The sequence below is a fragment of the Tenrec ecaudatus genome, chromosome 12 (genome assembly GCF_050624435.1).
Source record: "Tenrec ecaudatus isolate mTenEca1 chromosome 12, mTenEca1.hap1, whole genome shotgun sequence".
Taxonomy (NCBI): domain Eukaryota; kingdom Metazoa; phylum Chordata; class Mammalia; order Afrosoricida; family Tenrecidae; genus Tenrec; species Tenrec ecaudatus.
Genome location: NC_134541.1, coordinates 107199533 through 107219859, shown reverse-complemented (window position 1 = coordinate 107219859; position 20327 = coordinate 107199533). Strand labels below are relative to the sequence as shown.

General features: G+C 60.9%; 2 protein-coding genes across 2 annotated transcripts in view; one reads left to right on the top strand and one right to left on the bottom strand.

The window, feature by feature from the left end:
* CORO7 (coronin 7) overlaps positions 1–20327 on the bottom strand; it is a 63377-nt gene that overhangs the window by 8940 nt on the left and 34110 nt on the right. Inside the window, exons 10-22 of the mRNA XM_075564343.1 lie at positions 3904–3958; positions 3558–3615; positions 3329–3474; positions 3155–3247; positions 2934–3062; positions 2499–2625; positions 1852–2027; positions 1290–1398; positions 1126–1212; positions 855–997; positions 674–778; positions 520–605; positions 73–214 (exon numbers count right to left, since the gene is read on the bottom strand). Of these exons, the coding sequence (XP_075420458.1) occupies positions 73–214; positions 520–605; positions 674–778; positions 855–997; positions 1126–1212; positions 1290–1398; positions 1852–2027; positions 2499–2625; positions 2934–3062; positions 3155–3247; positions 3329–3474; positions 3558–3615; positions 3904–3958 (1456 nt within the window). The remainder of the gene's footprint in view (positions 1–72; positions 215–519; positions 606–673; positions 779–854; positions 998–1125; positions 1213–1289; positions 1399–1851; positions 2028–2498; positions 2626–2933; positions 3063–3154; positions 3248–3328; positions 3475–3557; positions 3616–3903; positions 3959–20327) is intronic.
* Positions 8242–18530, top strand: VASN (vasorin). Its single transcript, XM_075564342.1, has 2 exons — positions 8242–8404; positions 15862–18530. The coding sequence occupies exon 2, from the start codon at positions 15871–15873 to the stop codon at positions 17911–17913; it is 2043 nt and encodes a 680-aa protein (XP_075420457.1). The 5' UTR covers positions 8242–8404; positions 15862–15870; the 3' UTR covers positions 17914–18530.

Sequence of the window (20327 nt, the reverse complement as noted above, 5' to 3'; positions counted from 1 at the left end):
CTGGGGTAGCGGGCTAACTCTCTGAGGCCCCAGTCTACCTTGCCCCTGCCCCGCTGGCACAGCCAAGCCCACCTTTCCCGTGAGGAGCACCAGGCCCGTGTCTGGGTCATAGCTGGGCAGCAGAGTCGAGGGGGCCACATCCAGGCCCAACACGGCCAAGGGGCCCCCCGCCAGGGTGTCGGCCGAGTACAGCAGCAGTTGGCGTTCGCTGCGGCTGCAGATGACAGGAGCAAGTCCTTAGAGCATGAGGGGCCCGGACAGGGCAGAGACCCCAAGGCCAAAATAACCAAGCCCAATGCCATCGAGCTGAGTCTATTCAACAACCTCCTTCCATCCAGCCATCACCTACCCACCCCCCACCCTGCAGCCATCCTCCCCCATCCCTGTGCCTACTTATCATCCCTGCATCCACCATGTATCTATCTGCCACTCACTCCTCCGAGCTGGAGAGCGATGGACATTGGGAAAAGGCAGACACTGAAGGCAGGGGGTTGGGGAAAGTGGTTCCTGGGCCCTCACCTGTCAAAGCCGGACACCAGCAGACAGTGGCTATCACATGCCCAGACAACACGGGCTCCGCGACCCCCCTCAGGGCCTGGACCTTCCTGTTTGGGGACAGCAATGTCAGACTCAAGTTGGGTCTGGGGCCTGCTCCCATCCCACCCACACTCACCTCCAGGGGCTCAGGGCCGCTCCGGGGCTCATACACCCGCACGTGCCCGTCCTTGCAGACAGTGGCTAGCTGCTGCCCGTTGGGGCTCCAGGCCAGAGCAAAGATCTAGAGGAGAGAAGGGCTGTGAGAGGCAGCCTCGTGCCTGGGAGCTGGGCCCTCCACCCAATCACTGTTCTCCTACCTGGTCCCGGTGGCCCTGCAGCCTCAGCCGCTCTATGCCGGCCTGCAGGTCCCATATGCGAACAGTAAGGTCGTAGGACGAGGAGGCCAGCACGTCGGACGCCAACGGGTGGAAGCGCAGTGAGTAGATCTTCTCCATGTGACCTGGGGGCAGGTAAAGGTGTAAAGGTAAAGGCCCTGCCGCACCCACCCCACCCCACCTGTCCCCCTATGACCTGTGAGAACCTCCTCCAGACCCCTGGGGGCCCCTGCCCTCCCCACTCCCCACTGACCTGTGAGCACAGCCTCAGGTGTGGTGAGCACTTCCTGCAACCCCCCTGGGGGCACCCGCCACAGGCGGATCCTGGCATCCTCTCCAGCTGCGGAAGACAGGGGCTCAGCACCATGGGGCTGTGGGGCTGGCCCCAGGGACTGCACCCCACACCCACCTCCTTACCCACGGCCAGGCGGTATGGGTCAAAGGGGTCCCAAGCCAGGTCAGTCACAGCTGCTCCATTCTGCAGCGTGGGCAGCGCAGTGTCAGGCAGGCGGCCGGGCCTCTGCAGCTATGGAGGGGCCCCCCGGGGCCCATCAGTACCAGGCTGGCACACCAGTCCCCTGGGCCAGCCAGCTGCAGTGGCAGTAGCAGTGGCATGCCAGGCTCCAATAGCCCGTGTCCCAAGCTCCGCGCCTCAGCCACCTCTTGCTTTGAGCCTCTGAGTCCCAAGTGCCAACTGTGAGGCCCCAGAAGTAGGACCAAGGCAGAGTAGAAGGGTGGAAAGAGCTCAGGCTTGAGATGTTGAGGGCCTGGGTTTGAGTCCCAGCTCCAGCACTTACACGGCTGTGTAACCTCGGGCAGGTCACTAGGCCTCTCTGTGCCTCAGCACCCTCATCTGTAAAATGGGGATCTGAGTGACACCCACCACACAGGCTGGGTGGGTGCCCGGCTCATGGGGGGCAGGGGGTGCTTGGTACCGTGCTGCTGGGGGCCCCCTGGTTGCCTGCGTCCAGGCCCTCACCTCAAGCACGGCCACCTGCCCACCGCTGCTGAGCAGGGGCACGGCTACACGCTGCCCATTGGCACAGAAGCCGTCGCTCTCGCCCGGTGTGGTGAGGTTCAGCCCCTTGAGGTTGGTGATGTGGCTGTCTCGATGCAGGACGGTGCCCTGGGCATGGCGGAACTTGGAGCTGGGGCCTGGAGGGGGAGGGGACACAGCCCTGTAGGAGGATGCCCACCCAGCGTTCTGCTGGAGCAGACCCTTGCCCCACTGTGGCCCCAGCTTGACAATCACTGACTTCTCCCATCACTTTGTGGCTGCAAGCCCTCAGCCTCACTTTAGCCCAACGGTTCTCAACCTGTGGGTCGATTAGGGGTCGAACGACCCTTTCACAGGGTCACCCAATTCGTAGCAACATTACAGTGAAGTAGCAACGAAAATAATTTTAGGGTTGGGGGGTCACCACAACATGAGGAAATGTATTTTAAAAGGGTTGCAGCATTAGCAAGGTTGAGAACCACTGCTTTAGCCTCACAGGGCTAGTTCTGGAGTGCTCCCCCCTCCCCACCGTCCATGAAGGACAGAATTGAACGTAGGCGGGAGATGGGCCTGGGCATTGCAGGTCAAGCACAGTCTTGTGGGTGGAAGGGGCAGTCTCAGCCACTTACCTAGCAGGCTCTGCAGTGACCGCTGGCTAGGGCTGCTGCCGATGCCACTGGTGCTGGAGCGAGAGGGGGCCAGGCTGCAGGGCGTGGAGGGCGAGGCCAGCGAGCTGGGCGGCGAGGAGAAGCCCTCCTGGGGGACAGTACAGAGCTATGAGACCGTCAGCCACTCTGGATGTGACCTGGCCAGGCCTGACCCACAGGAGGGGAGCTGACGGCTGAGATCTCCCAGTGTCTCAGAGAAGGCAAAGTCCCTGCTGAGTGCTGCTTCCACAAATCCTCTCCTTAGACCACATGCGTGGCTCCTTGCGCCCCGTGGGTGATGACCTGTGGGCAGGGCTTGGCCTGGGTGCCCTTGGGTGGGGGTATGCCAGCGGTGAGGAGGGCCCTCTAACACCCAGACAGGGTTCCCCGTGCCTTGGGCAGTGAGGTAGAACTTACGCTGGGCGTATCTTCCACCATGGTCTCCAGGGCCCTGGCAGGGGCAGTGGGTGACTCTAATGGGGGCAGCAGAGGGGATGTGAAGCTGGGGTGGGGCCGGCGAGCTGGGTTGAGGCTGACCCTCTGCACCTGTGGGAAGAGGATGGCTGTTGGGTCCTGGGGGGCCCAAGAGCACGGCCACCCGTTGTCAGAGCTATCTTGTGGAGCTGCCTGGGTCCTACCTGCTGGTTGCTCCCGGCCCACCAGGCCTGGGGCTCAGAGGCAGGCACACAGCCCGCCGTGTCCGGAAACAGGTCCTCATGGAATTCCACAGACTGATGGATGGAAGACAGGAAAGTGACTCATGAAATCCTAGGTACCCCAGACTCCCCAGCCCCCAGCCCAAGTCCCCCTACCTTTCGGGGCACATGGTAACTGATGGGCACAATGGCTGTGTCGCTCAGCTGCAGGACACGGAGTACTTCACAGTCCAGGACAGCCAGCGCCAGCCGGGGCACCAAGGATGCTCCCCGCAGGGCACCCTCCAGAATGCACTGGTTCACTGGGGAAGGGGGCACACCATTAGGAGGGCAGTCAGGGCCAAGGGAGGAAAGGAGGAGGGGCAGGTGGGTGGTGGGGACTTACCAGGCTTGAGTGCTGGCTGCAGTGTGGCCACCTCATAGCAGACAAGCTGGCTCTCACCCTAGAATAAGCCAGACCTGAGTCCCACTGTGGACAGCACCCACTGGCCTGCCTGGATTGTGCCGGGTTTCACAGCCCCCCAGGGCCTGAACCCAGAACAGTGGCGGTCATTGACTGAGATCACTAGATAGGACTCTTATCCTTGCGATGTTGCTTACGGGGGTTGGTTCAAGTCACCAATGCCCCTTCTCTCAGAAGGAGTCAGTCTCCTTGGCTCTCACTTCCTGGCCTGTAAGCTGTGTCTGGACTCTGGGACCCGGGCGGGTGGGGGCTCCAACTGTTCGCTTACCTTTCCGGCCAGGACGAGGAGCCCCGAGTCTGGGTCCAGCAGTGGAATCAAGGGCCTGGAGAGACAGACCAGTGGCTGATGCTGCAGCCGCCCATAGGGAGGGGACCCCAGGGAAGACGCACTGTGAGCAGGAGCACTTCGACCCTTACCTGTACACAGCACCCTTCTTTTCCCTGAGCTCAAAAGTGTCAAATAGCCTTCTTGCCCTGGCCTTTTTCACTCTCCCTCCTGGCCTGCCAGCCTGTGCCGGTCCTGACACGAGGGCTCCACTGTACCACACCAGTACCCTCCACAAAGACCCCACATGCACTCTGTGCCTGGTCTCCACCTCCGCCAACCCAGACATTGCGTTCATGCTCCCATCACGGAAGCCCCTCCCCAGGGCTACCTTCCATGGGGGCCCCCCAAACATGCTGGTATCTTGGGTATCTGCTCAGCCAGCCCCTTGGGTCTTGGGGATATCTTAAGGGATCACATTTGCTGCAGCTGGACCTTGAGCCCCTGGGTGCCTGGCAGTACAGGTAGGGGGCTCCCCTGGTTATTTTCAGGCCCCCCAAAGTTTCCCTGTCCATTTCTGTCCCCAAGGAGGGGACAGGACCTTGACAAGGGGGGATGGCTGATGGGGCCATGAGGGGCCAGGTACCCCCAGAGACCCTGGTCATTCCAGGATGTAGCTGGCCCCACCCTGGTCCATGTGGCCCTTCTCACAGCCAACTCTGCCAGATTCTGTTCCTTGCTCTGTATCTCCATTCCGTGTCCCTGGAAACCTTTGGGCCTGCTTCCTACTTTAACATTCCCCTCCGAGTCTGTCCCTGCTTTGGTGTCAGTGGACACCCAGCTATGGCAGCTTCTTCTCCCTCACCCTGGCCACAAAGGGCCAGCCACTCACCTGCAGCCTCCTCCTGGCAGGCTCCCCCCAGTCTACAGGCTGCCTGCCCCTGTCCCTCCAGGGGCCAGAAGGCTGGGTGGGGACCCTGTGTCTCCACAACTTCTTGGAGTACCCTGGGCAGGTCACCTTTGAGTAAGACCTCAGGCCAGCAGGATGATCCAGGCCAGCACTGCCCTTCCAAAGCTCTGTGACTACTGTCCAAGACAGGGGGGAGGACAAAGGGGTGTGAAATCTGGGGTGCCCCTCACACCAAGGCTGCTCCCCTGTAGCAACCTGAACAGGGCTTCCACCCATCATTTACTTCCTTGAAGGGCTGTTCTGGGACTGGCTCTCAGCTCAGTCAGCCGACACTACTGGGTTGAGTGAGAGACAGCCAACAGTCACTCCTGTCAGGAAGCTTGCACCAGGCGCAAGAGGCAGACAGACTGCTGATCCCTCAGAGATGTGAAAGAAGGGTCTTTGGGACATCTGGCACTGGGCCTGACTGAGGCTGGGTCATGGTGGAGGTGGGCCTGTGAGTCACAGTGAGAGCTTCCCGGAGGGGAGGGGGGGGTAGCACATGCAAAGGTCCTGTGGCAGGCAGGTGCTGCATACTCCATCAGAGGAGCAGGGAGAAGACACAACTGGTTGGCCTGGCAACAAGAGTGGGGGACTGAGGCCAGACTGCGCAGGGACTGGTGCGGCCAGATATGAGGGATGGTCAGACCTGCGCTGAGCAGAGACCAACCTGGCTGCAGTGTGGAGGTGGGTGGTGGGGGAGAGCAAACGGAGGCAGAGGCTGGGATGTGAAGGGCTGCACTGGACTCCCTCAGCCCCACCCTCAGCTTCACTGGTCCACTGACTCAGGCACTGGGTACGCATGGGGGCAGGAAGTCGGGGCGGGGAGGGCTAGCTCCTCAGACAGGTCAGGCCAGTCCAAGCTCTAAGCAGAGCCGTCTGGGCAGCTTCGCCAGCAGGAGTATCCTGCCTGCCATGGCACAGGTCAGGAAATAGGGTCAGGGCACCTGGCCCCAGGACTGGCCAACAGCTGGCACAGGCCTGACCCCAGGTCTGGTAAAGAGAGCCAGTTCAGCCTGCCTCAGGAATGCAGGATGAGGTACAGGCCTGGCAGAGGGCCAGAGGTGGTGAGGAACTGTGAAACCACACACCTGCTACTATGGGGCTAGGGGAGGTAGTGCCTGGGTCTGCCACTGGTGAGGTCTCTTAGCCAGGGGTCCAGGGCTCAGGGACCCACCCCCACCCCTTGGCCCAGATCTAGTATTGGTGCTAAGTGAGCCTACTGTTAATTAGTTGTTGTCCAGCTGATTCTGACTCACGGTGCCTATGACTGTGCAGAAGAGACTGCCAGGCCTTTCTTCCGTGGTGCCCCAGGATGGGTTCTAACCACCAACCTTTTTAGTGTAGTCAATTGCTTTACTGTTTGTTATACCCAGAGAGTCCAAGGGTATGGTGTGCCCTGACATTCCCCACCAGCTCGCCCCAAACTCCTGCCAAGTTTGCAGACTAGGAAAAGCGGCTTGAAGACTCCTCCTGGCCCTGCTTCCAGTGCATGTCTGTCACTAGGGTCCACCAACCTAGACACCCCATTGCTGCTGCTCCCTTGGGTCTCCCCCTGGCCCCAGTCAGCCCAGCTCTATTCTTCTCCCTTCCACCAGGTTCCAGATGATCAGGTCCTAAGGGGGAAAGGGACAGTCTCTGGAAACCACAGCAGGGATGGGTTTCCTGGGGAGCTGCCCTTGAACCTCTGGATGGGTGGAAGAATGGCCTGAGACAGTCCGGGGGTGGGGGGTCTAGGCTCTGAAAAGGAAGATCTTTTCATTGGTGAGGAATGGGTGCCCAGTCGTGGAGGCTGCATAGCCCAGTCAGAAGTCTTGTTCCTTGGGGATAGTCCAGTTGACAGTTCTGGGAGCCCACCCCACCCCCCACACCAGGGCAACAGCACAGGGACAGTCTGACCCAAAGTCCTAAAGTACAATGCCAACTGCAATGCTTCCTGGTCCAGGTAGGAAATGTCACTAAGTGAGGCTGCCTGGTGTGAGGCAACAGCGTGGTGGGGTCTGCAGCGAGCTGGCCTGAGGAGGCAGTGGGAACGCAGCCCTGAACAAGTGCTCCTGTCAAGGGGACCTGGAACCCCCCATTACTCCATGGGGCCACCAGATTTTTAAAGGTTAACTGCTTCAGAGATTTCTAACACTCCTGGGCAGGCCAAAGGCAATTCCCCAGGGCTGGGGGCCAGCCTTGCCCTTTGTCCACATGTATTGTACCCAGACAAGTTCAGGGGAAGGTTTGTAGGACCCCCTGCCTGTCCTGGAGAGGGGCCCTAAGCAAGGTGAGGAGTAGAGACAGGAGGAGAAGGAAGCTGCCCAGCCCCAACAGTGACTGATTGCAGAGGCTTGGGTTGCCTTCTGCAAGGAAGTGCTCAGGACAGGGCCAACCCCCAGACCAGTGGCGGGACCCCCTGGTGAATGTCCAAGTTGGGGAGCTGCGATGAGCCCCCAGAGGCTCAGGGGAATGACGTCAGCCACAATCTTGGAGTGTGGGGGAGAGCAGGGCATTTTCCTGGAATCTTCCAAAGCGGGATTTTTCTAGACGGGTCCAACCCTGGCCTCCGCCTCTGCCTCTGATGCCTGTCAAAGGCTATTGACAGCTGCACCCTGGACTTGAAGTAGCAGTGATTGGGGCCTTGGACAGGGGGCCAGTCACTTCCTCTGGCTGCATCTCTGTCCCTTCATGGGAAACCCAGGGCGGGGGAAGTGGGGGCATGGGGTCTAGACCCTACGAGTCTGCATTAGAAGGCTCTGGAAAAGGCTGTATGGGGCCTACATAGCAAAACAAACAAATCCATTCCAAACACTGCCATCCAGTGGATCCTGACTCATGGTGACCATATAGGACAGGGTAGAACTGCCCTTGTGGGTTTCCGAGACGATAACTCTTTACGGGAGTAGAAAGCATGGCTTTCTCCTCCGGCTGGTGATTTTGAACCTGACCTTACAGTTAGCAGCCCCACATAGGGCTGTTGTAATTAGGTTTCCAAAAATACCACCTTGATTGTGTTCACCTAGAGCCAGGTTTCCAGGGTCTTTGTAAATACCTGGGTCCTGGCAGTGCGGGCCAGTGTTGCCAGACCAGCCCTGGGCCCGGGGCCCCTGCGGCCCTTTATGGTAGGTACTTCGCTGCAGCTGGGGTTGTGACTCTGGAGCTTGCCCAATATTCTCTTGCAAACAACAACAGGGCCTTGCCCAAAGGCAGGCCGGACTGGTACTCGGGACTCCTGAATCGAGCGATTAAATTCCGAGGCTGGCCAATCTCTCCCGCCCCGTCTGGAGGGGGGAAGGGGCGAAGACCTGGCCGGCGGCGGCCAAATGACCGCTTCTGTGCCGGGGAGGGCGGGTCCTGTTGGCTCCACCCCTGCCCCGCCCCCAGTTCTTAAGGCGCGCCCCGCCTCTCCGAGCCGAGTAGGAGCCGGAGCCGGAGCCCGAGCCCGGGGCGGGGAGGCGCAGACGCGGACGTCTTGGGACCCCGGGACCCACGACCCACCGGGTCCTGCCGGCCGGGCAAGACCAAGCTCGGCTTGCCTTGCCCCGCTCCCTCCGTTTCCATCATCTCCTGGTGAGTGTTTGGGGGGCTAAGCGCCGGCCGGCAGGGGGACACTCCTTGCACCCGCGGCACCCCCCACCCTCCCATGCTCCCGCGCACACACAGGCGGGCAGCACAGCCTCTGGCCGCTGGACCACCTGTAACGCGCCCCCTCCTTGCCTGTCGCGGCCGGGGCGCGCGCGCCCGCGCGCGCTTGAGAGTGGACATGGCTCACCGGCCGGCGCGGCGGCGAGCAGACAAAATAAACAGCCCCTCCCGCGCTTCCTCCGCCCACGGCAGAGCCCTCCAGCAGGACCAGTTTTATGAATCAAACCCCGTGGAGGGGCTGGCCCAGCGGAGACGGGTTACTTTAGCCCCCTGGGGTCCATCAGGCTGGTTGAGCCCACAGGACCTCTATGTCCCCCAGCAGAATGTCGAGGGTCTCTGCCATTCCCTCAGAGTCCGGGTTCACCATCGGTCAAGCTGGGGGACACAGCAGCCCAGACTTGGCAGTTAGCACCTGGCAGATATCTGATGCCCACCTTCAGATGAGGGGCATAAGCCGTGTCAGGTTAGTGGCTCCTCGAGTGTTTCAGGTATTAGGGTGACAGGGACAGAATGGGCTTTGCTTGGGGCCACAAAGCCAGTGGACCAGGGCCAATTTAGTTCTTTGTGTCCCTGGGCCGCCTGTCCTGGGCCTGAGGACTGCTGAAGTCCCGCAGTGGTCACTGAAAAGCCAGCTGACTGGTGCCAGCTATTCTGCCTCGCCCCCGCTCACTAGAGATTACCACACCAGGGTTACTGACCAGCTGCCCCTGGGGACCTACAGGGTGGAAAGTAAGAAGAGGCCCTGAGGGTCTAGGTGGACCCCTGCTTATTAGTGCTCTATGAGTGGGGTCCAGAGCCCTCTCCCCAGGCCCAGCACTTCCTAGGTGGGGGTATGACCTAATGCTCAGGGGTCCCTTCCCATGACAAGGGGAGGAGAGGTAAGTAGGGGGGGTGGGGGGTGGGGTGTATGTGTGTGTACACTCTCCCATGAGTGGCCCTTTTGAAGTCAGGGAGGCCATCAGTAAGGCCCATTGTGGGCTGGGCTGGTGGCGAGGCCCTGGGGGCTGGAGAGCTGTCCCCTGCTTCCCTGGAGGGCTCATCCCGGAGCTTCTGTAAACAGTGTCCGTGGCAGGAAGAGGACTCTGCTAATGAGCAGTCCAGCTGGAGGCCATCCAGCTGGGGTCTGGTATCCCCAGGGAGGGAGGATGGGCACCCACAAGCCTGCTTGCCTGTCCAGAGGACAAGAATGGGCCTGCTGATGGGGACAGGTGGGGTGACCCCAGGACCTTTGATTAAGGCATTGAACTCTTTGGACCTGAGACATGGGAATGGGCGGTCAGCACCCAAACACTGGAAATCCTGCCCAGACAATCCCTCTCCCCAAGGAGATGCCCTGAGTAGCAGAGTGGTCTCAGCTCCTCACACCTCTCATGGACACCCTACCCACTGAGTTGGGAAAGTGGTGGCAAGACACAGGTCAAGAACTCCTTCCTTCTAGGGACTGAGATGTGGACCCTACCCCCCCACAGTAGGCCCAGCAATCACTGAAGACAGGAAAGCAGGCACATTGGTCCTGGGGGCAGTGCTCCCCAAAGGTCTTCAGTGTGACCATAGGCTTCAGTCAACAGAGGCAGGCTTGACCACTGGCAGGCCCTGGGCACCAAGGAGATGGAGGCTGGAGCACCTAACTGGATGTGTGATCCCTCCTGGAGTCCCCCAACCCCTCTGGGGGTCCTCTCTCCTGGACGGGGAGCCCTGGCTCTGTGCTGCCAAGGAAAAGCTCCCCTCACAGCTCTGGAATTTGCCAGAGCTCTAGGAGCAGAGGGGTGTGTGTGAGTGTGAGAGAGTGAGTGTGTGTGTGTGTGTGTGTGTGTGCGGGTATCTGGTGTGGGTGTGTGTCTGCACTGTGCGCGTGACTGGAACAGTCCATGCTTGGGGGCGGGGGTGCTGCAGGGAGACTTGTGCATGGGGAGGGGCGGCAGGCTCCTTCTATCAGCTTCCACATTCCAGAGTGAGCCGGCAGCCTCCCCCACTTGCTTTTCCTCATTCCTGCCACCCTGGGTGTGAGGAGGCTGGAGGCAGCTCCCTCAGGCCACCTCGGGTGGGGGGGGGGGCACTAGGCCAAGGGCCAGTTCTCCTCTGAGGTTGGGGAAGCCCCCCACTCCACCCCCAAGACTCCTCCCAGAAATGCAATAAGCTCGACATTCCTTGGAGGCTGCCTGAGAGATTTAATTAAGAGAGAGGAGAGCTGCCTTGCACAGGGGGAGAGGGGCAGGACCTGGGGCTGGGAAAGCCACAGACCCCCTGCTGGTTCTGGGACCCATCAACCAAGCAGGAGCCTCAGGCAGGCCAAAAGTGAGAGCTGAGGTTGAAGGGTAGGGCTGGGGGTGTCAGAAACCAACCCCCCTGCACTACCACCAACTTCCCAAATCAAGCCCACTGCTTGACTCAGAAGGGCTATTTGTACTGCAGGATAGGCTAGTGGGGACCTTGGAAATGGTGAGCAAGGAGGATGAGAAGACCCCTCCTCTGAGGCCATTTCCTCCTCTGACCCTGCGAGTCAAGGCCCCAGACAGCCTGGGCCCAGCTGACTTAGGGCTGGTGGCCTCCCTTGGTGACTAAGACCAACCTCTGGCAAATGCGGGGTTAATTGCAGGGCTAGGGCTCTGGGAGGTGGGGCAGAGGGTGCTAACACCCAAGCCCATGGTGGCCTCACACCAGCCCGTGCTGAAGGCCACGCCTGGACTGGCCCATTTCTAGCCAGGCCACAGCTACCTGTGGGCCCTGGGGGCAGCAGGTGGCCTCTGCAAACAGGCTTCGGCAGATGTCATGTCCTACCACCTGAGGGCTCGTGTGCTCCCGAGATTAGCCTTAGTCACCCGCTCCCTGCCCTGGGCTGACAGGTCTGGTGGGTGCTTCTGGTGTCACTGAAGTGCCTGCTGTGGAGGAACGAAGGGAGCCACGGCCCTCCCTGGGCTGTCTCCTTGCTGTGCTCAACCTACAACACCCCCCCCCTCCCCGCGGATCTTCAATGACTGGCTTTTCAGGGCTAGTTGCCAGGCTCTCTCTTGAGGTTTGTCTAGATGGATTTGAACTCAGCTTCCCAAGCAGGCAGTGACTACTTAATGGTCTGCAACCCCCACTGCCGTCAAGTCAATGCGAGCAACTCTTGACAATAGAGCAGGGCTGACTGCTCCTTAGGTTCTAAGCAGACTTTCGCAGCTTTCCCTCACAGCAGCTGGTGGGTTCGAACCACCAACCTTTCAGTTAATGAGCAGCCCAAAGTTTAACCCCCACGCCACCAGGGCGCCGTTGACACCCACGGCAGCAGGGCTTTAAGCAGCTTCCTGAAGATGGTGAGGTGGGGCTGGCTTCTGGGGGATCTAGAGTTACAGGTGGAACAAGGAGGGGGAACTTGGGTCAGATCTACTCTGGAGAAGGAACAGAGCTGGCTTGGGGCGGGAGTGGATGGGGGAGACAGGGAGGCTGAGGCCAGACGGATGTGGTTTTGTGACCAGTCAGGGCTGCTGGGTTTCTTGTGCACACTCAGGAGTGGGCTTGAGGCCCAGGCTGCTCTGCCCTTGTGGTGAGGGTCCGATGGAGCCCTTGGCCTCCCTCTCTGGTCCCGGGTATGGGGAAATGGGCGGACCCAGCCCAGGGCCTGAGCCACCACGGACACGTCAGCGAGACAGGAGCCAGCAGTTCTGGCTGCCGGCAGCAAGCCTGCGGAGTGGGGGGGTTGTTGGCAGACTCTGGGGCTAGGTTTTTGCCAGGCCTGGCCGGCAGGCAGGCAAGGCCCCACCCAAGGGATCCAGGCATGGGGCCAGAGGGTCCCAAGCACTAGGTCGGCAGCACAGGGCCACTCTGCTTTTGGGAGCTGTGGCAGACTGACCTCTGTCTGTCTGTTCAAGTCTCGCCTGGCTGGCCAAGCATGCAGCTGCCCCAGTCCTGTTGCCGTGTGTGAGGGGTGCCGGGGGCGTATCCCAAGAGCTGAGATGACAAACGTCCATAGTCTTTCTCACTCATGGGGTAATAGGCTTGTCAGTGGCAGGCCTGACCAAGCCAGTGTAGGCTTTTGACCCTGGGGTGCATGCACTCTGAACAGCCCCCCCACTTCACAGATGGGGCTACTAAGTCCCGACTAAGGTCACCTGGCCGGCCCACTGAGGTGAGTGGACAGGTAAGGAAGGACCTCTCAGTTCAAGCCCCCTGCTGTGCCCCAGTCTCACTCCCAGGACAGTCCCCACACCCTTTGCAGAGACAGTACCTCCTCCTTTGGGTCAGTGGATCTATATCACAGCCCAGGCACGGTGGTCTACCAGAGCCTCTGCAGTCCTAGGCCGGCACAGGGCAACTATGTGAGCCCCGCCCCCCCGCCCCAGGCACACACACCAGAAGCACACACCCTGGCTTAAGACTGAGACCCTTAAAACCAGCCAGATATAGACAAGACTCCTCCTGTGCTCAGAACAACTTCAGAGATGAGGAGGGCGGAGCTGTGCACGCCAATTGGATAAGTCGGGAAACTGAGGCAGTGTTGCTATGGAACCAGCCCCGGGGGCTTGTGAACGCCTTGCTCAGGCTTCCGCCTACTGACCTCCACCCATCTGCCTGTCCTACTCCCATGTCCATCTCAGGTCTTAGGAGCCTCTGGGGCTGCCCACTCCTCCTCTGGGTTCTGGGAGCCCTAAGACCCTGGCAGGTGCATCCTCCCTTCTGGTCCCAAGTGGAGCTGGGTACAGGCAAAGAGGCCCACACCTACATCTGGAAGGTTGGGCTGCTCACTGAGCCACTCAGCCCTGGACCCACCTCACTCCTGGATATGACCCATCCCCCACCAACTCCATTGGCACATTCTACAGGCTGGTCCCTGTCATCCAGGCATCATCCTGTGCCGGGTCCTCAGCATCCGCCCATCTGCCCTTCCCAAGCTCCCTCCACGTTGGCAGTTGCCCCCTTGGTGCAGAGTAGGAAGAAAAGTAGCCACTGCAGGGTAGCGGCTGTCACCAGGAAGCAGCGAGTTGCTAATGCTGCGGGTCTCAGGTGTGTTTGGATGGGATGCTGCCTGAGACGGCAGCCTAGGGCACAGGGATGCCAGGCAGGCAAAGATGGGTGACAAAGCCGACAGGCTGGCCTGCTCCTGGTCACAGACCTGTCTGTAAAATGCACCAGATCCGCGAGGTGCCATCAGATACAGTTCCTGTCTCTCACTTGCTGCTTGCTCCCTGCTTCCCTTGAAGGAGGGTCTCCTGTATGCCCCCCACCCCCAGGCCTAAGTGTTAGCTACTCACCTAGTCCTCACCCTCAACCCCATTACTGGGAGGTGTGTCCTCTCAGACAAAAGAACTGACATACCCAGCACAAAGCTGCCTCTGAGCCAGGGCTGCCTGAGTCAGGATGACGTTGTACGAGGCCCAAGGGGAGGGAAGGCTGAGGGGGTGGCCGGCCTGGCCACACGCAGGGTCTCCATCCGCCCATGAGCCTGGCTGCTCCCTCCCTGACCTCAGCCTGGCCCAGCCTGATGGCTGACTCATGGGCTGCACCCCCACCACGTGGCCACAGGGTGGGGTGGGGGTCTGAGCAGCCAACATCTGGAGGCCAGGCTGCACTGCTGTCTTCTGAATCAGCGAGGGGGCGAACCACATGTGGGTGGTGGCAGCTGGAGGCGAGGCCCCCGGGGGCTAAAGTCACTTCACGTGGGAGTCCCTGGGGACAGGCAGGCTCCCCTGCTACACACGCTTGTTGCTGCTGCTGTTAGGTGTGGATTCTGGTTCCGACAGACCTTCCAGGGCAGAGCAGAAGAGCAGGACTGCCCCTTAGCGCTTCCTAGGGTGCCGCTTTTTCACAAGCACACTGTCACACCTTCCTCCCTTGAGTGGCCGGTGGGAGCAAGGCTCCTGGGCTGGGCTGGTACTAGCAGAAGCAATGATGCCCGGTCCTCGGCACAGAGGGACCTGAGTAACCAGGCCTCTTCCTTGGACATAGTGCCTCGGGACCACAATGTCCTTCCTTAGCAGGACCAGCCCCCTCCTCTCTGCCAGAGAGAGGCAGAGAATGAGGCTGGGCAGGGGGGCAGTGTTACCTGTTGTTGGCAGGCCAGTGTGGGGGAGGAGACCGCCCCGTGCTCCAGCACAAAAGGCCCTTGTGTGCACATAGGAGCCTGGGGGAGGGGGAGTTGGCCGCCAGGCAGCAGGCTCCTGGGCCAGGCTGGCACCTACACTGGGTCCACAGGGTGAGGCCATAGCTAGGTGTGGCTCTGTCCCCTTCCCCTATAGCATGGGGTGCCTGAGAGGTGTTGGGGGACTCCTGCTTCAGCCCTGCCCTGACTCGGGGGCTCAGAGCTGAGGCTGTGTGGGGGAGGACAGCCCAGGCTAGGGCTGAAGGATCCAGCACACCTGGAAGTGGTTAGGCCTCAGCCTGCTCAGGTTTCCCAGCCTGGCTTTCTCCAGCACACCCTCGGGGGTAGCAACCATTTCTCCATGGAGTGGCTGCTGGGGCCACAAGGGGTGACTGGGCCATGCTGGGGGCACAGAGCACATAAGGCAGGATCCAGCAAGGGGACGGCTGCTGCTTCTACAACCAGGCCCCCAAATGTTCTAGGGATGAAGGGGCCCAGGGGACCTGCCAGGGAGCCCAGGGCCTTCCTTATCCCCAGCTCCACCAGAGGGACTCTGCGGACACGGGTCCCCTGCCTACCCCCTTCCCCTGTGACAACACAGGTCCTGCCTGAGGCTCTGAGCCCGCCCCAAGCAACACTCCCCGCCACCTCCTGGCGGCTGCAGTCCGTCTCGGCAGGTCTGACTCCACAAGTGGAAAAACACCGACCCCAACCGTTTCCATGAGAACGCTCCCGGCTGCGGTCCCCTGGCTTGGCAGAGGAGGACGTGGAGCAAAGCAGTAGCAGGCCAGCCAGCTTCTCTGCTTACGCACCCAGGCTGCCCCCCTGCCCAGCCTGCTTGTCTACCCGCTGGCGTGGGGAGGGGCAGCCCATGCCTCCCTGACCCCTCAGCAGAGTGCAGGCTGGGGGACTAGGAGCGCAGGCCTGGTGCTTTCAGTGGGCCGCGGGCTACTGAGACAGACCGGCCAGGACAGACAGTGAAGGGGGCCGTGGGCTGTCGGGGTGCGGGGGTGCCAGACCTCATGCTCACATCTGCACGTCTCCCTGCCACCCCACTGCCAGACACTGATGTACCAGGAAGCCGCAGCTGACACCATAAAGGGTTATACGGCCGCTTTAAGTCATGGTGCCAGATAGGAAACAGCGTGGTGCTGGGGACCCATCTCACTACCGTTGGAAGTTGAGTGTGGGGCGCCAGGCAGTACACAGTACTGCCTGGGAAGTGACCATTTTTGGATCCTTCCCGAGCAAGGGATGGGTACCTTTTTTGGGCCCCAGGGCCCTCAACTCATAGTCCCCCATCTGTCTCCTCTCTGCCCTCAAGGACCAGAAGATGTACCTCCAGAGCCCTCCACCCTTGCTGCTGCTGCTGCCCCTGCTGCTGCTGGCATTGGGATCAAGGGCATGGAGTTGCCCACCTGGTTGCCAATGCAATCAGCCACGGACTGTCTTCTGCACAGCCCGCAAGGGCCTCACAGTACCCCAGGATGTGCCCCCTGACACTGCCGGCCTGTATGTCTTTGAGAACGGCATCACCACACTCGATGCGGGCAGTTTTGCTGGCCTGCCTGGCCTGCAGCTGCTGGACCTGTCCCAGAACGAGATTGCCAGCCTGCCTGGTGGGGTCTTCCAGCCACTCACCAACCTCAGCAACCTGGACCTGAGTGCCAACCGGCTCCAAGAGGTCACCAATGAGAGCTTCCGTGGCCTGCGGCGCCTGGAGCGCCTCTACCTGGGCAAGAACCGCATACGTCACATCGAGGCTGGGGCCTTTGACGCGCTGGACCACCTGTTGGAGCTCAAGCTGCAGGACAACGAGCTGCGGGCGCTGCCCCCACTGCGCCTGCCCCGCCTACTACTGCTGGACCTGGGCCACAACAGCCTGCCTTCACTGGAGCCTGGCACCCTGGACGCTGCCAATCTGGAGGCACTGCGGCTGGCTGGCCTGGGTCTGCGGCGGCTGGATGAAGGGCTCCTGGGCCCCCTGCACAACCTGCACGACCTGGACCTGTCTGACAACCAATTGGAACATGTACCTCCAGCCATCCGTGGCCTGCGGGGTCTGACGCGCCTGCGGCTGGCAGGAAACTCCCACATTGCCCAGCTGTGGCCCGAGGACCTAGGGGGGCTGGCAGCCCTGCAGGAGCTGGACCTCAGCAACCTGAGCCTGCAGGCCCTGCCTGCCAACCTCCCTGTCCTCTTCCCCCGCCTTCGGCTCCTGGCAGCTGCCCGCAACCCCTTCAACTGCGTGTGCCCCCTGAGCTGGTTTGGCCAGTGGGTGCGTGAGAGTCGGGTCACACTGGCCAGCCCCGAGGAGACCCGCTGTCACTTCCCACCTAAGAATGCCGGCAGGCTGCTCCTGCAATTGGACTATGCTGACTTCGGATGCCCGGCCACCACCACTACCACCACCACCACCACTGCAGGCACCAGCACAGCACCCACAACTAGGCCCACCTTGGGTGAGGTGGCCCCCTCCCTGCCCAGCAAGGCACCCACCTGGCTCAGCCCCACAGAGCTGGACACCCAGGCACCCACTCAGTCATCGGTGTCCCTGCCCACTGCAAGGCCTGCCCCCCAGCCCCAAGACTGCCCTGCATCCACGTGCCTCAATGGGGGTACCTGCCATCTGGGGGCTCAGCGCCACCTGGCATGCCTGTGCCCTGAGGACTTCACGGGACTATATTGTGAGAGCTGGGTACAGTCAAGGGCCAGCCCTGAGCCAGCCACCCCAGTGGTGCCACGGGTCCTGCCCTTGGGTGTGGAGCCTGTGAGCCCTACCTCGCTACGGGTGGGCCTCCAGCGCTACCTGCACAGCGCCACTCACCTGAAGAGCCTGCGCCTCACCTACCGCAACCTCTCTGGCCCTGACAAGCGACCAGTGACGCTGCGGCTGCCCGCCTGGCTTGCTGAGTACACAGTCACCCAGCTCCAGCCCAATGCCACCTACTCCATCTGTGTGAGGGCCCATAGGGCTGGGCGGGGCTCTGAGGATGAGGAGGCCTGCGGGGAGGCTCACACCCCCCCACCTGTCCGCTCCAACCACGCGCCTGTCACTCAGGCCCGTGAAGGGAACCTGCCTCTGCTCATTGCGCCCGCCCTGGCTGCCGTGTTGCTAGCCACACTGGCCACTGTGGGGGCCACCTACTGTATACGGCGAGGGCGGGCAGCAGCGGCAGCTCGGGGCAAGGGACAAGTGGGGCCAGGGGCTGGGCCCCTGGAGCTGGAGGGGGTTAAAGCCCCCTTAGAGCCAGGCCCCAAGGGAACTGCAGGTGGTGGGGAAGCCCCAACTGGCGGGTCAGAGTGCGAGGTGCCGCTCATGGGTTACACAGGACCCAGCCTCCAAGGGCCCCTTCCTTCTAAGCCCTACATCTAAGCCTGGGAACAAGGGGGCCAGCCAGCACCCCCTGCTGCCAGATCACCCAGGAAGTCCTCAGTTCCCCGGGACAAGATGAGCTCCTGAAACCACGCTGAACCTCAGTTTTCTCATCAGTGAAGCTGGTGATGACCCCATGGCCCCCTGGGAGCCCATCAGCTCCTGTCTCACGGACAGCCTATCCCACAGTCCTCTGCACACACGATCCCCTGGGATCAGGCTGGACAGAAGCCGGGCCTGTCTGTGTGCGGGTCACACAGGTGGTGGCCTGCGGGGCCCCCCTGACCCAAGACTGGGGGCCAATGAAGGAGGACCCCAGAGTGAACAAAGGGAGAACGGGGAGAGAGTGGGTCAGCATGGGCCCCTCCTCAACCCCAGGAGCAAAAGAAACAAGCAAACTGGAAGGGAAGACTCCACCTTAGGAACCTGTCCTGCTTCTATTGTTTTTGTTGTTGTTTTTGTAAAAATATATATATATATTTATAAGAGATTCTTTCCCATTTATTCTGGGAAAGTGCTTTTCAAACTCAGAGACAAGAACTTTGGTTTTTCTAAGACAAACAATGACATGAAGGCCTTTTGTAAGAAAAATACAAAAATAAAACAAGATGAAACCAGTGTGTGTTTTCCGGACACAGCCCAGCCCCATGGTGACCAAGCTAGGTGACAGGAAGGCAGGGGCCACCTGGGCCTGGGTGGTGATAGATGGGGAAATGGGGGCCGGGGGGGGCACTGGGACCTTGTGCCCCAATAGGCACCAAGCCCTGGACAGCAGCCTCTGGCCTTTCAGGGGCTGCTACTGATTGATGGCCATGTTCTGAAGGGTGCTCTCCAGCTTTGCTGCCCTGGGGAGTGAGGCTGGCCCGGGCAGATGCAGGGGACAGGAGCTGGGCGGCCTCTAATCAAACCCAGCTGTCTGGCACCAGCAGGAGCTAAGGCTGGACCTGCTCTGGGGCGTGACCGCATGGGCTGTTAGGGGTGGGCTCCTGGCGGAAAAGGGAACCGCAGGCAGGTGTGCCCTGCCCTAGGGGCATCAGTGCACAATGGAGGAACTGCCTCTCAAGCTGTGTCCTTGCATGGCTTCACAGCGGTCCTGGGGCCATGTGGCTTCTAGTGCTTTCCTGCAGGGTCTTAGGTGGCATGCATGGCCTCAACTCCTCTCTGCAGGCCCACTGCCCTTCCATGTGGGCTGAGGCTGGGAAACTTTGCTCCCTGCCTCTTGTCCCCAGCTGTGGAATGGGGGTCTTGGGGACAGGCAGAGTAAGGACAGGACCAGTTGGCAGATAAGACAGTGCCAGGCCTGGTGGCCCCATGCTGACCCCTCACGGGGATGTGCCCAGGCTTTCCAGAAACCCCGGAAGTGGGAGTGTTTTCCAGGAAGGCCACAGGCTGAGGTGGGGGCAGGGATGGTGACAGCAGACCAGTGGCTGACACACAAAACTTCATCACCTCAAACGGGGGTTGGGGGGGGGCACACACAGGGAGCCAGGACATCTGGGAGGCCCAGCAAAGACTGGCACAAGCATGCCGGAGGCCCAGGGCCCCCCAGGGCAACGCCCTGGAACTACTCTTGGCCTGGCTGGAGCGGGTGGTGGGGCCGGGGCCCAGGCTCTGCGGCTTGGGGTGTTGATGTCAGCAGGAGCCACGCGAGCTCTGGGTTCAATTAGCAGCTCCACAGGCTGGCCCTAGGCTGAGCAGGCGAGTGCGGGTCATGGCGGGCAGTGGGTGGTGGCACCCAGCCTGGGTGTGGCCCCTTCCTCCTGAGGCATCGGCAGCCCAGGTGGATTTCCTGGAGGCCTGGGTCCTATTAGGGGAGTGACTCGCAGCTCCCCCCCCCCCCCCCCCGCAACACACACCGCCCTTCTGTCAAAGGGGCCTTTGTGGGCTTGCGGCTGCAGTCAGTGCTTTCACTGCATGACCAGCCTGGTCTCGTGGGCTGGCACAGGGCGAGTCAGGGAGCAAGGTGCAAAGAAAGAGGGCTTGACATCATGCCAGCCCACCCAAAAAAGTATTTGGGGTGTCCCATCAGATCAGGACTAAAAGGGAGCTACACCAGAGTGACCCCAATTCCTAGGGGCTGTCACTCACTCAGACTCACAAACTCACACTTGTACACTACACACACACCACACTCAGACTGTACCCCTCGCACTCTCATACACTATACATACAGACCTGTGAATCTCACAAGCTCACTCATTCACACCCCTCACACTCAGACACAACACATGTACACTCGTCAAACACTCAGTCATAGTCACACTCATTCACACCCCTCACTCACACACTGCACATCCATGCTCACTTTCACGCACTACACTCAAACTCCCTCACTACCCCTCATACCAATGTACTCACATGGACACACTCTCACCAACCACTCTCACAACACATTCATGCTTCCTCCATGCGCA

Coding starts and splice junctions, on each gene's coding strand:
- VASN (XM_075564342.1), top strand. CDS start 15,871: ATGTACCTCCAGAGCCCTCCACCCTTGCTGCTGCTGCTGCCCCTGCTG.